Source organism: Heterocephalus glaber, unplaced genomic scaffold (assembly GCF_053883595.1).
Source record: "Heterocephalus glaber isolate CG9 unplaced genomic scaffold, H.glaber_assembly_v1.0 deba00001610, whole genome shotgun sequence".
NCBI classification, from domain to species: domain Eukaryota; kingdom Metazoa; phylum Chordata; class Mammalia; order Rodentia; family Bathyergidae; genus Heterocephalus; species Heterocephalus glaber.
Window position 1 is genome coordinate 39,571,704 of NW_028258381.1, and position 14,469 is coordinate 39,586,172.

General features: G+C 40.9%; 1 protein-coding gene across 11 annotated transcripts in view; it reads left to right on the forward strand.

Annotated features, from left to right (window-relative positions):
- Trrap (transformation/transcription domain associated protein) overlaps positions 1–14,469 on the forward strand; it is a 122,600-nt gene that overhangs the window by 50,809 nt on the left and 57,322 nt on the right. For 5 of the 11 annotated variants that reach the window (XM_013070634.3, XM_013070636.3, XM_013070635.3 and 2 more), the window contains exons 29-39: positions 1,786–1,907; positions 2,168–2,338; positions 6,438–6,506; positions 9,054–9,107; positions 9,241–9,261; positions 11,006–11,125; positions 11,337–11,456; positions 11,720–11,884; positions 11,962–12,143; positions 12,374–12,572; positions 12,997–13,125. In XM_013070634.3, the coding sequence (XP_012926088.1) occupies positions 1,786–1,907; positions 2,168–2,338; positions 6,438–6,506; positions 9,054–9,107; positions 9,241–9,261; positions 11,006–11,125; positions 11,337–11,456; positions 11,720–11,884; positions 11,962–12,143; positions 12,374–12,572; positions 12,997–13,125 (1,352 nt within the window). The remainder of the gene's footprint in view (positions 1–1,785; positions 1,908–2,167; positions 2,339–6,437; positions 6,507–9,053; positions 9,108–9,240; positions 9,262–11,005; positions 11,126–11,336; positions 11,457–11,719; positions 11,885–11,961; positions 12,144–12,373; positions 12,573–12,996; positions 13,126–14,469) is intronic. The other 6 variants (XM_004840488.3, XM_021254782.2, XM_021254785.2 and 3 more) reach the window with 2 other exon arrangements.

Sequence of the window (14,469 nt, forward strand, 5' to 3'; positions counted from 1 at the left end):
TTTTTGGTGTTTTAAATGTGGGATCAAAAAATTATGTTTGTAGCCAGGTGTGGTGGCACTTGCCTTCTAATCCCATCACTTGGGAGGCTGAGGTAGGGGTCATAGATTCGAGACCAGCCTGGGGGCTACATAGCAAAACCCTGTTGTTTTGTTGTTTGTTTATTTGTTTTTGGTACCAGATCAAACTCAGGACCTTGTGCTGGAGAGGCAGGCGAGGCAGGCAGCGGGACCACTGAGCTAAATCCCCCGCCCAGGTTTTGCTTTTTAAAACAGGGATTTTTGGGCTGGGGATTTAGTTCAGTGCAAGGTCTTGAGTTCCATCTCCGATACCAAAAAAACAAAACAAAACAAAACAAAACAAAACCTACACCAAAAGTTGTTTATCAGATTATGTCATGAGATGTTATAAGATTGAATGCATTATTAGGATTTAGATAATTTTGTATTCTAAACTATGGATTTTACTCTGTAAAAAATACTTCATAATTCTCTTAGGAATCACATTTTCTAGTTTACAAGAATTGTCATACTGTCCATATAGTGCAGTTTTCATCAGAATCTGAGCATGTAATAAAGTTCTTGGTGGTCTTTATAGTTCATGACTCAGAAGCATATGAGAATTCTATAATCTCTTTTAAGTTTTCACTCAGAAATTCATGTTCATTGTTTAGCACAAAAAGTGCACAATTTAGGGAAATATACTAGGTCAATATTAAATGGCCACTGTATGTTGAAACGGTTTTTCTTTTTTGGTATTGATATTATGTTTCCATTTTTTTTTTTTCTGGTACTGGGGATCGAACTCAGGACCTTGTACTGCAAGGCAGGCACAGCACCACTGAGCTAAATCCCTGGCAAGTCTTTTTTTTTTTTTAAAGTGAATAAATAACTATATGAATATTTTGAAGCTGATTCTTTGTTGTTGGTTGTTTATTTGGTTTTTGAGACAGAGTCTCACTATGTTGTTCAGGCTGACCTTGAATTCCCTAGGTAGCCCAGGCTAGCCTCGAACTTGGAGTGATTCTCCTACCTCAGCCTCCCTAGTGCTAGGATTACAAGCACACGCCATACCTAAGTGATTGTTTGGCTTTTTTGTACTCGTTAAAATGTTGTCAGACCCCTCTTGAATTAGGTAGAAGAGCCAAATGCCAGACTGTGATACCGAAACATGGAGATGGGGACAGAGTGCTCGAGACAGGACAAGCCAAAGGGAGTGGGGTGTGGTGTGCAGGGGGACTGTTCAGCAGCTCCCAGTTCTGTTGTAACTGTTGTCTTTGGATGCCTCTCTTGTGACCTCATTTCTGTTAGCACATATGAGTATGACTCTTGCTAGAGGCATGCCCCCTTTCCTAAGAACATTCCCATTTTCTAAGACGTAAAGCCTTTAAACGCCAGGCTTGGACAGAGTTGGACCCATGCGTCGTGGAGAGACTGCGCAGTGGGGAGCCATGCGTGTCTGACCCCTCAGTCACCTATAACTGGAAGTTCAGAGCCCATGCCCTCTAGTTCAGCTGTGACTTCCCAGGCCAGCCTCGCGCTAACCCCATGGGGATGTCTTGGAGTCAGGGGCATCTGGAGATTCAGCGTGGCACTTCAGGCAGAACATTGACCTCACTCCTGGACAGTACTGAGCATGTGGTTGGAGGACCATGCCTTCTTTTTTCGTTCTTGAGGCCAGCTAGCAGGAGAGAGTAGTAGTTCCTATTGGTAGCATCTTTTAGAGAAGAAAACTGTTCAAATATTTTTCAAGTAAATAATGAAATTGTACCGATTCTCTCCCTGAAGATGCACTTGCTGCCTGCAATTACCTTCCTCAGTCCAGGGAGAAAATCATTGCTGCACTCTTCAAGGCCCTCAATTCCACCAACAGTGAGCTCCAGGAGGCTGGGGAAGCCTGTATGAGAAAGGTGAGTGTGTCTGTGAAAGACAGCTGTTTGTGTGGGCATACACCCTGTATTCTAATAAGTCTGTCTGCTTTGTAATCATACTGGATCTTTTAAAATATTCAGCAGTAATGCTGACCCCTCATTTCATCCCTGGTTTCTGAAAGACAGGTATTTTTTCCCAGGGGAAAACAAACACTTGCTGCTAGAGTTGACTGTGAGTTGAAGTGTAAAGTATAAAGTGTTTTCTGTTGACTATTTTTTTTAACTTCTTTTTAAAATAGTTTTTAGAAGGTGCTACTATTGAAGTAGACCAAATTCATACACACATGAGGCCTTTGCTGATGATGCTGGGAGATTACCGAAGCTTGACATTGAATGTTGTGAATCGTCTGACTTCTGTTACAAGGCTTTTCCCAAATTCCTTTAATGACAAGTTTTGTGATCAGATGATGGTAAGCCAAATGAGATTAAACAGAATGTGTAATAAATTTGAGAAATTACTCTTTCTTTCTCCCTCCCTCTCTCTCTCTCTTCCTTTCCTCCCCTCCCCTCCCCTCCCCTCTTCCTTTCTGTATTGGGGATTGAACCTAGGATCTTCACACTGAGATACCCCTACCCCCCAGCCTTTTTATTTTGAGTCTGCTAAGTTGCTAAGTTGCCCTGGCTGGGCTCAAACTTGGGATCCTCCTACCTCAGCCTCCTGGAGTACTGGGATTAGAGCCGTGTGCTACTGTGCACTGTTGTACATTGTTTTTAAAATAAATAATGCATTCACATGGCTTAAAATGCAAGACCTCAGAATGTCTTCTTCCCATCCCTGCCTTCCTCCTGTCCACTACCTCCCCTGAAGGCAGCCAGTCTTGGCAGGGTCCTGTGTGTCCTTCTCGGGGCACTTTACACTGTTACAGGACAGGTGGATATTCTTCTGTTTTTCCCGTAATATGGTTGTAGTTCTTGCTTTTTCTGTTAATGCCTTATCACATCAAATGATTTACAGAGTTTTTCTTGTGTTATTTGGGTACATAATACTTCATTAATTGAGCTTGACATAACTTAACCATTCTTCCACAAGTGAACATTTAGATTATTTCCAGTCTTTTGCCATTATAACCAGTGGTGCAATTTAAAACTTGTAGTTTTATGTCTCTTTATTTATAGTATAAGTTTCTAGAGGTGGAACTCTGAATCAGAGTGCTTATGTGCATTTTAATCTTTCATTTGCATTGTCAAATTGCTCTCTGAAGAGATTTTGCCAGTTTGCACTTCTTTATGAAATAGAGGAGTATGCCTCCTTCTATAGAACCTTGAGCAAGAACATCAGAAATCCTTTGAGTTTGAGAATTATCAGAGAAATGATTATGCAGATAAATCTATTTAACAATGTTTAAATTTTTTTTTTCTTTCTTTGGCTTTTTATTTTTCTTAAATTTTTTATTGGTACATTTTAGGTATATAATATGTTTAAAATTGAAATGTAAGCAAATGCAGAATTTTGTTAGCTTTCTTTTTCATTCCATTTTGCTTTTGGTAAATAGTTTGATAATAATCACTTAACAATTTAATCATACCTCATGCCAAATGTGCTTTTTTTTTTTTAATGATTGGGATTCCTGGCTTTTGAGTATTTAACCCTTTGTGATAGTAGAGGTATTTTGTTTTTGATACACTTTCCTGCTGTAAGTAGGGGAAGGTAGGTAGACATACATATATGTGGAGTATAGATATATACCTCATATAAATGAAAACCATACAGGTTTTTACCTCACATACGTTGTTCATATCTACCGACATCTGATGACTAGATCACCAAAATTGTTTAAGTAGTACTTAATAATAGATTGTAATCGGAAAACAAAGTTTTACACGAATGAATTTTCTGAGTTGGAAGGTACTTCCCTTAAGCCTCGAAATGCATGTAATGCACTTACATAGTTAATTTCCGTGCCTGTAGATAGTCATGTGAGTAGTTGAAATAAATGAAGTTGTACTGCGGCCTAATCAGAGCAATCAAATACACGCTTTCCTTCCATCCTGTGTCCCGATTCTGGTGCTGTCATAGATGAGCGTTTGTTCTAATGTCTATTCGCTTCTATGCCAGCCCTCTTTCAGCTGTCTTTTCTTCCTGCCTTTGCATGCCTGCCTGAAACAACTTTTCTGTTAACCCTAATCATGCCCTTCAGATCTCTGAGCTGGCACTTTTTTCCGGGGACACTGGCATCTAGGCTGTTTCAGTGCAGCTTGAAGAGAACCGCCTGATAGTTTGTGGGTTCTGAGACCAAGGATCTCTTTCCCTAAAATAAAATGCATCGCTTTGTTCAGGGGACTTTATCCTTTCTAAATCATCCAAAGGCCTCTAAGAGGAGAGTATTGTTGGACTACAAGGAATGATTGTAGCTGCTGTTTATCTAGTCATTTCCATTGAGCTGGGTATGGCTGGACTCACATTTCTGTTGATCTTGTTTTCTTTTTCTTTCTTTTCTTTTCTTTTTTTTTTTTTTTGAGACAGGGTATGGGTGTGTAGTTCAGGCTGGCCTTGAACTCATGGTAATCCTCCTGCCTCACCTTCTGAAGTGCTTTGATTATAAGCATGTGCTACCACACCCAGCTCTGTTTCTATGTTTAGCAACACAGGTCTTGAAGTACCCTGTGCCTGTGGTGTTGTGCCAGCAACACGAGCCCTTGGTTAGCTGTGTTCTTCAGAACCAAGCTGAGTCACTGGTAGTGCTTTTGAGGTTAGTAGCATTATTTTAAGAGAGAAGGGCCGGGGATTTAGCTCAGTGTTTCCACTGCCTGCCTCCCAACCACAAGGCCCCGAGTTCGATCCCCAGTACCAAAAAAAAAAAGAGAATTTTTTTGTAGTATGGGCATTCATGAAAACAATCCTGAAAATGTTCCCTCTCTGAGAGTTTTATAGCTTTATTTCTTACTTTAAGTCATTGATACATTCTTAATTAATTTTTGTGTATGGTGCAAGGTAACAGCCCAGCTTCCTTCTTTTATATACCGTATCCGGTTCCTTTCTTTAAAAAATCTGAACTGCTCGACATTTGATCTTGTAGCATCTTCCTTGTTTAGTTATTGTGGGTATTTCCTCATTAAACTAAAAATTTTAAATGATCTTACACATCAGTTACTGTCATTTTTTTCCTTTGAGAAGTCCAAAAGCAGAAAGAATGGTGACACAACTGCCATGGTGTGTGCTTTCCGTTCTGTCACTCATCTATAACTGTATAAACATTTGCTCCAGTAAGGTATGTTTCATGAATTTATGGTCTGGTGATTAATATCCTTGAGGGAATTTATTGGAAAAATTTGTTATTTTGGTACTTTAAAGAAATATGCTTTATTTAATACATTCCTTGGCATTGAATGGTGACCCTACAATATGTAGGTGTTCCATGAAAACCCATTCTTTGGCTGCATGTGTTTGGGAAACACAGCTTTTGAAGTTTGACAAGGATGATAGGGACAATGAACTCAGGGAAGGCCTGTCCTAGAGAAGAGTGTTTGGGATTGTTTAAATCATTCTCTCCAAGCCTTTTTCATCATGGACTCCTCTTTAGAGCAACTGGCTAACTTCCCAGAGGAATTAGTGTCTTAAAGAACTAGTTTGGATAGTGCAGGGTCAGAAAGAAGCCTTTGTTATTTGAATGCCCTTGTTGGGGTTTGAGTGTTAGGCGCTGAGTTCTTGTCCATCTAGATTTGCTGGACCGAGGTTGGCACATTGTTACCACGCGCCCAGATTAGCTATGGGCAGGGCTGTCTCTTCTCCTGTGCGTGCTCAGAGTGCAGAGCCTTACTACACGAGTAAAGATCGCCCTCATTCTGTACAGGAGGGAACGACTGCCTGACTGCACCTCTGAGGATTTGTACATCCTCTGATGTATGCAGGGATCCATACCTATATCACAAGCCATTTACTCCTGGGCCCCTTGTGCCGCTGTGTCTCTGCTCCGGTGGCTGCCTTTCTCCTTTGGCTTTAGGGCCCTTGTCTCTCTTCTTTACCTGGAGTGTTTGGATTCTTCTGCCTCCCTCCTTCTGTCATAGCCTGCCTGAGGACCTCCTTAGCCCTTACCTGAAGCTGCTTCCTACTCTTTTTGTAAAGCTTACCAAGCTTGCCCTAACTTCATGTGTGTGCAGCATGCACCTGGTGTTTTACCTATTTCTCTGCTTGGCCCAGGCCTCCCCAGGAATGAGGTCTGCCAGCTCAGCTCTCTGCTCCATCTCCAGCCTGGTACCTGGCACATCACAGTACTCACTGAACACCTGTGAAGGTGACCAACATGAAGGAAAGCGAAAAGGCCTGGCATTGGAATGACTGGGTTTCAGAATTCTTTCTGTTTCTACTGACAAACTCAGCCTCTTTGTTTAGTACCCACAAGGCTAGTTTAATGATCAGGCTATTTGAATAATGGAAACACTGCAGTTCTCACATTGGATACATTAAAGCAAGGAAAATTAGTGATGTTGAGTTTCCAGCAGTAGCAGTAATTTGAAAGTGAAACGCCCCTGTCATGAAGAAGTTGTGTCTCAGTATGTTTTTTTCAACAGCAACATCTGCGCAAGTGGATGGAAGTGGTGGTCATCACCCACAAAGGGGGCCAGAGGAGCGACGGAAACGTGAGTGGCTCGCTTGTTTCTGGGAAAGGTGCCCATGTGGTGCACTGCCAGTGTCAGTGTTAATGCCAGAGCAGTGCCTTAAGTGAATTGCCTGTCGAAAGTGGTTTGATGTGATTATTGTCCATGTAAACTACTCATTTAGTAGAATTACATTTTGCTTTTGCTTAATGGCTAAACATTCCTTTTTATGTCTCTTTAAAAATCTCCCTTCTGTTCACTTTAATATGATGTCTTTGTTGAGAATTCCGGGAAGCTTGAACTGTTAGTATTCAATGTTATTAGTTTTGCTTTGAACAGTGTGACTTCTAGACTGCTCTTGGTAGCTGCTGTTTACATGGTGGTGCATTCCTCACCTATTATTTCCATTGCTTTCTATCATTTGGTTGGTAAAAGTTTGTGTTTAATCATTATTGTCTAATAAAACCACCTAGAGATTTTTTTAGGACTTTAAAGCATTAAGGAGAATATAATAACACATCACATAAATACTGGCATGCATATTTTCTAGGCCTAAATTCCCCACCCCAATTTTTTTTGTGTGTGCTAGGAATCAAACTCAGGACGTAATGCTTGCCAGGCAGGCACGGTGCCACTGAGCTAAATCCCCAGCCCTCCCACCCAAATTATTTAAAAGACTAGCACTTGAAGCAAATTTGTATGGTTTTGAAAAAAACCATTCTAGTTAAATCTTTTTAAGTATCTGATATTGGTCATTACTGACTTATTCAAAAATGTATGCTTTCTGCTGTTTTGAATCTAATTTATAGTATATGCTAATTTTAAAAAATATTTTTAAAGTTGATGATGCCCTATCAGTGGAATGATACCTTCCAAGCTTTCTCTGACCTCTGGTGAAAAATTGATAGTAGTATCCCCACAAGGGAATTCCTTACAGTTCTTTTTAGGCATAAATAATACGGCTTTTTGTTCTCTCTTGTGCCTATTTGTCAGATGCTATGTTTCATCCCAACTTGAAATTTTTTTTGCTTTATTATACTTTGTTTTGACCGTTCTGTATCAATGCAGTTTGTTTTTACGTCTTTTCTGCTACTTCTAAACAGCCAACTAAGCAGAACTAAACCAGGATTTTAAACTTTTGAAAGAAATTTTATATTGTGCATGACCTTATGGAGGGTTTATTATTTATATATCCAAAAAAAATCAAGAAATCTTTGTGTTGGAGAAGTTGGTCATTTATATATGCAGACTGAAAATTGGAAATCTTCATGGAAGAGAGCAGAATGTATTGATAAAGCCTGTGCTCTTAGGAGTAGTTACAGGTGCCTCACTACTTTTCTTCTCCCTCTCATCTCATGGAGGTATTTTTGCTTTAAATTTTACATTTGTTTTTATAATAAGCTTTTTATAATAAACTAATTAGTTTCCTGAAACACATAGTCAACAACAAAAAAAACCCTAGTGGGTAGATGAATAGCTTTCATTGAACCAAAAAGATTCCATCAACTTTTGTAATACATTATCTTGGGTGAGGGTCACCACTCTTCTAGAGGCCAGGGCATGGGTGCTGAGAAGTTCTTGAGCTCCTATTGAGACATTTTCATCATCCTGTAAATGTACAACCTAAACAGCACTGTATGCCAGGCTCTAGGATGTTCACCATGTGCCTGAAACTCAGTCTGTGGGATTTGGGGTACAAAGGCAGAGAGCATGGCTGAGGTTTCATCACCTAAGCCCAGGGACAGGCCTGTGCTCTGCTTTTGAGCTCTAATCATTTTTTTAGGGATGTTGTAGAGAATGGGGAATGGTTAAGAAAGTAGTTTATTCCTGTTTGGTAGAATTCCCAAATAACTTTGCTTAGTTAGATACCATATTTGAAAATGTTAAGTGATAGATAGATAGATAGAAAGAATCTCCAGTGTAACTTGGAGCAGCCCTGAAGGTCACCATGTTTAGATTGGTTTCCCTTTTTGACATTACAGCAGACAACACACAGTCACCTGTTAGAACAGTTCTGTACGCACACATGCACACACGCAGGAACACATATGCAGCTAGTTTTATAAAGACTCCTTCACTACATAAGGTTATCAGCTCTGGTGGGTGGCATGGTCTGGGGAGCAGAGCTTAGACATGTGTAATTCCTGGGGCTGTACCACCTGGTTCTTTTCTGACTGTAGTTGGGAAAGGTATTTTTTGTTGTTGTCGTTGTTTTCCTGCTTTTAATGTCTTAGCACTTCACATAAACCCTTGAATCACTCACTCTGAAAAGTAAGTCTTTTAAAAATGTGTTTGTATACAAGAAGGTCTTATGATTTCTCCCCTTGCACAAGAATCTTGAAACATTGTTTTAACATTTGACTTCAGAAATACTGTGTGAGATGCTATCTCAGGGCTATGGTGACATGACGTCTGAGGGTGGAAGGTGTGCTTCTTGCTGCTGAGCATTTGTTAATTATTGTGTGCTTTCTGATAATTGTGTCCTTACTGTCTTGTTAACCCCAGTAACCCTTACTGTGTTTGAGTATATGGGAAGTTTTTATGTAAATGACATAAATAGAAAAAGATGATTTTCCTCCCCATCCTCAGGAAAGCATTTCAGAGTGCGGGAGATGTTCCTTGTCTCCATTCTGTCAGTTTGAGGTGAGAACAACCTATTAAAAGTCAGTTTATGACTTGCAATGTGAAGAACACTTTATCTTTTCTTTTTTTTCTTTTCTTTTCCCTTTACCTTTTTGTTGCCTTTTTTCATGCTGTAATTTTTGTTTTGGTTCAGCCTGCCATGGAAGGGGTAGAGGTGAGAATTTCAGCAGAGTTGCAGGAGGGGGTTGTTGTCGCATTTGGTTTTGCTGTGACTTGTTAGCTGTGTTGTGATTCTGTAGTGGACAAAGTCCCTTGTGCCTTTGAGTGCAGTGACTTGTACTGTCTGTCTGTGGCAGAGTTGTATTAGTATCATTGCTGTGAAATGTCCGGATGCCACGCATGTTCTATATGAGGACGTTATAAGCAAGATTCTAAGTTCTTTTGTTTTCCACATGTTAGAATTGCAATATTTCAATACTATTCAAAATTGAATGGGGTTTTGCTACCATAACATTCATATGAACTCATCCATCTAGCACCCTCCTGAGAAGAAATGCCACAAAGGATACATTACATCTGCTAGAAATTGGGAGTGATTGTATTTTCTTGTGCACTGCTGGCTTACTGACTGCCTTGGATTTAGAGCCTCTTTGACCTGTGCTTGCCCCTCCCCCCTCTTACATGCACACACATCCTCACTGATGTCTCTCCAACACTGTAGCTTTGCACAATCATACCCTGAGCTTTCTCTCTTCTGTAAAATGGGGATAATAACACCTGTTGTTTCTGTCTTCCAGTGGTGGTATAAAGACAAAAGAAGTGGTTTTTGTGATGTTGCCATGAAAACCGTGACATCAGAGAGCATTTGAGAATGTAATGAATTCACAATAGAACTTATCTATATGCAGGCCTGAAAATTTGTGGAAGAGAGCCCTGTAGGTGGGATAGGGGTGCTACTGAGTTGATTTTTCTCACTTCCTAGCTATCTTTTTGGTTTACTTCTTAAATTAATCAATTTTCTTTTTTTCTGGTACTGGGGATCAAACTCAGGACCTTGCTCTTGCAAGACAGGTACAGCGCCACTGTGCTAAATCCCTGTCCCCTGTCTTTTTGGTTTAAAGAGGAAGTTTGAAAAATGTCTCAAATGTTGCTAGGAACAGGGACCCCTGACTAGTGTTTGTCGTCCCCATTTTACCTTGTTGAGAGTCATGTACACACACCCCTTGCACACGATACAGGGTGGTCCATTAGGGGCTCTTCTTCCCTGTGGCCCTGGAGAGGCCCTTTGAATAGCACAAGCACAACTCTGGCCTCTGAGAATGGGAGGTTGCCCACCACTGAGTTGTCAGTGCACTAGAAAGTGCAGGACTTCACATTTCACACACTTTTCACATGTGTCAGTGGAGCAGTTTGTCAGCTCTATTTTTTGGCCAGGTTGACAAATAACTGGCACTATCACCAGTCATTTGTTTACATTGCTATTAGCTTCTAGGATAAAATATTTTTGGAGGATTCTTTTTGGCTGGTTTTTGAGGGCAAAAGAAGTCAGCAAAGAGGGGCAGTCCTAATTCTTTCATGGCCACAGGTGTGATCAATCATCCCTGCCTTAGTGAGGGAGACTAGCATAGGCGACCCGTTAAGATCACCTCCAATACTTGTCATTGTGCCCCAAAACAAGCAGCACAATCACAACAGGGATACACAGTCACACACACACATACACACCCTGCTCCCTTCACAGTGATAGGTGAGCTGAAGTTGAAGGGCAGTTAGTTTCTTCAGGACACAACACAGTTGTTCTCCAAGACCGGTAAGTTGTGGCTTTTCCATGTTAACTCTTTGCTTTGGTGGCCAGCCTTGCAAATATAGCTAGACTGTAGTAGGGTCTGTAGTGATGTTTCTCTCTTGTGTTTGCAAAACTTACTGGGCTGTTTATGATTTCTGGTTTTCTTTATTAGGAAATGAAGATTTGTTCGGCAATCATAAATCTTTTTCATCTGATCCCAGCTGCACCTCAAACTTTGGTCAAGCCTTTGTTAGAGGTTGTAATGAAAACAGAGCGAGCCATGTTGATTGAGGTATGAATCACACTGCAGGTTAATTCTCATTCTTCGCCTGTCATTTGTAATATTTTTACTTTGTTGTGTTGTAAATGGGGCAAACTAACAGCATAAGGATGCAGAAATTAATACTTCTGGTTTTTAGGGCAGTGCACATTGTTATTGTGTGATGGTCGAACAAGCCCTGAGAAGGGGTGGAATGGGATGTGGTTTTCCCTTTGTTTTCTAGGCCGGTAGTCCATTCAGAGAGCCTCTGATCAAGTTCCTGACTCGGCACCCCTCGCAGACAGTGGAGCTGTTCATGATGGAAGCCACACTCAATGATCCCCAGTGGAGCCGAATGTTCATGGTAGGTGCTGAAGCAGCCTTGTGTCAGTCAGCCAGTGTGCTCCACAGTGTTAAATCCACTTCACCGCTCAGAGACTTTTGAAGATTGGAAACATTGTTGCTGTTTGGTTGTGTTTGAAAAGCTTAGGCCCCAGTCAGTCTTCATAGGACTTTTCCCCTCTTTAACCTGCCTTTAGAAATTGCACAAGAACCTTAGAATGCATTTTCTTTCACCTTGTGAATTTGATTAGCTCAAAATAGGTTTCCTATTTGCTTTGCTTTCAGAGTTTTCTAAAACACAGAGACGCCAGGCCCTTGCGGGATGTGCTGGCAGCCAACCCCAACAGGTTCATCACTCTGCTGCTGCCGGGTGGCCCACAAACTGCCGTGCGTCCTGGCTCACCCAGCACCAGCACCATGCGCCTAGACCTCCAGTTCCAGGCCATCAAGGTGGTGTCTTTTCCTTAGTTTCTGATGTCCCCACTGTGGGATTGAGCAGAAGTTCTGATGGTCTCTTCTTTTGACAGATCATAAGCATCATCGTTAAGAACGATGACTCATGGCTGGCTAGTCAGCATCCTTTGGTGATCCAGCTGAGACGTGTGTGGGTCAGCGAGACCTTTCAAGAAAGACACCGCAAGGAGAACATGGCTGCCACCAACTGGAAGGAGCCCAAGCTGTTGGCCTTTTGTCTGCTGAGCTACTGCAAGTGGGTCCACCGTGGGGCTTTGTGTCCACCACATGGTTGATTCTGTCCAGTAAGCTAAGCTGGGGGGCTCCTTTTTATACTTTGCACCAGGCTGCCAGGTTGTGGCTCAGTGAATCAGATTTGTTGTAGGGGTGGACGACGATAGCACTGAATTGCTTAAAAGGCAAGTGGGGGATGATGCCTAAGTGCAGAATTGGCCTTAAGTTAACCTCTTCTCCTGTGCCTTCCAGGAGAAATTATGGAGATATAGAATTGCTGTTCCAGCTTCTCCGAGCCTTCACTGGTCGTTTTCTCTGCAATATGACCTTCTTAAAGGAGTATATGGAGGAAGAGATTCCCAAAAACTATAGCATCGCTCAGAAACGGGCCCTGTTTTTTCGTTTTGTAGACTTGAATGACCCCAACTTTGGAGATGAACTGAAAGCGAAGGTAAGCTCCACAGTTTTGCAGTAGTAGGCGTCAGGTCCTTGAGGTGGTTTTCTGGGGAAGCTCAGCCATATTTCTGTTCTCCTGTGTCTCTGTTGCTGCTTAAATAACAGGATGGGTGGACTGTGGGTGAGAAAATGACTTTGCTGAGGAATGCGTGGTCATTCCATGATGAACCAGTGTTGCTTATTTCTTAGTTTTCAGAAAATTACTTATTTGGTTTGAGAAGAGTAAGCCAAGCTATTGTTAGGTCTCTGTTCCTCACATTTTAATCCACTGTGGCAGTTGCCCTTTGGCACAAAGTCAAGATGAGTAGTTACTACCTTGATGGAGCTCTGACTCGATGGTATGTTGTTTCCTATCTGCCTCACTGAAGAGATAAAGAGCCTGGCTGTGTTTTCCATCTTCATTTTTAATCTTTTTGTAGGTTCTGCAGCATATATTGAATCCTGCCTTCTTGTACAGCTTTGAGAAGGGGGAAGGAGAGCAGCTCTTGGGACCTCCCAATCCGGAAGGAGATAACCCAGAGAGCATCACCAGCGTGTTTATAAGCAAGGTGGTATACCCAGCAATGCCTCAGTGTGACTGGACCTTGCAGTGGGTGAATGTGTGTGCGTGTTCATGGAAATAAGGTTTCCCCTAAGGCTATATTTTTTCTAAATGTGTACATTAGTTAATGGCAGAGCATCCCATTACAATTCTTGAAAATTCAGTTATTGATGATTTTGTGAAAGCCTGTACTAATAGGTTTTGATGTTCAGGTTCACCTTTAGCTTTGTAAGTCTACTAAAATCGGTGAGAATATTCAACTGGATGCAGTTAGTGCTGTGATCTGTGGTCACCAAGTTAATGGAGCAGTGTCATGGCAGTGGTCATGTCTGAACTTAGTTTAGGATTTTAATGAAATACTTTCGTTTCTTGGAGGCTTGTTTTATTGAACTTAAGGGTTAGATGCTGTGTTTACCTTGAGATTATTGCTTGTTTTTAAATTTTTATTAGTACATGTTTGCAGTACATGGTTACATTCCTCATGGGGCGTTGGTATATGCACATAACACATTTTAATTCTTTTTCATCATTTCCCCTTCCCCTCTTTTTCCCCTCCCTACATCTCTTGTTCAGTTTGCCTTTTGCAAAAGATTTATCTCTGTTTCCTATTATTAATCTTTTATTTTGCGCTTCATGTATATTTTGGATTTCTCATATAGGAGAAAATATTTAATATTTTAAGCTTAAGTGTTTGTTTCACTTAATATGGTAGTCTTGCAGTGCTTACATTTTCCTACAAATGACTTAAATATACCCCTTTCACAATAGAGTAATAATTTATTGTGTATAAATACTTTTTGGGGTATCTGGGATCGAACTCCAGACCTTGTGTTTGCCAGGCAGTCATGCTGCCACTGAGCCACATCCCTGGCCCATATAAGTACATTTTTAATCCATTCATTTGTTGATGGACATATAAGCCACTTATTTATTTAGCTGCCATATTATGAATTGTGCTGCTATAAATATAAACATGGCTATACATATATCATTGTAATAGGATGTCTTCAACTCTTTTGGGAAGATACCTAAGAAAGGGAATAGCTGGGCTGAATGAAATCTATAGTTTTGGTTTTTGAGGAATTGCCACACTTATTTCCGTAGTGGTTGTACTACATTGCCACCAGCAGTGGAGAAGGGTTCCTTTTTCCTCACAGCCCCGCCAGCACTTGTTATTGTTTGATTTCTTTATGACAGCCATTCTTTCTGGAGTAGGATGGAATCTCAGTGTTGTTTTAATTTGTGTTTCTCTACTGCCCAGAGATGTCAAACAATTTTTCATGTATTAATTGTCTGTTTTGTATTTCTTCATCTTAGAAGTGTCTATTTATTTCAGTTGTCCATTTTTTGA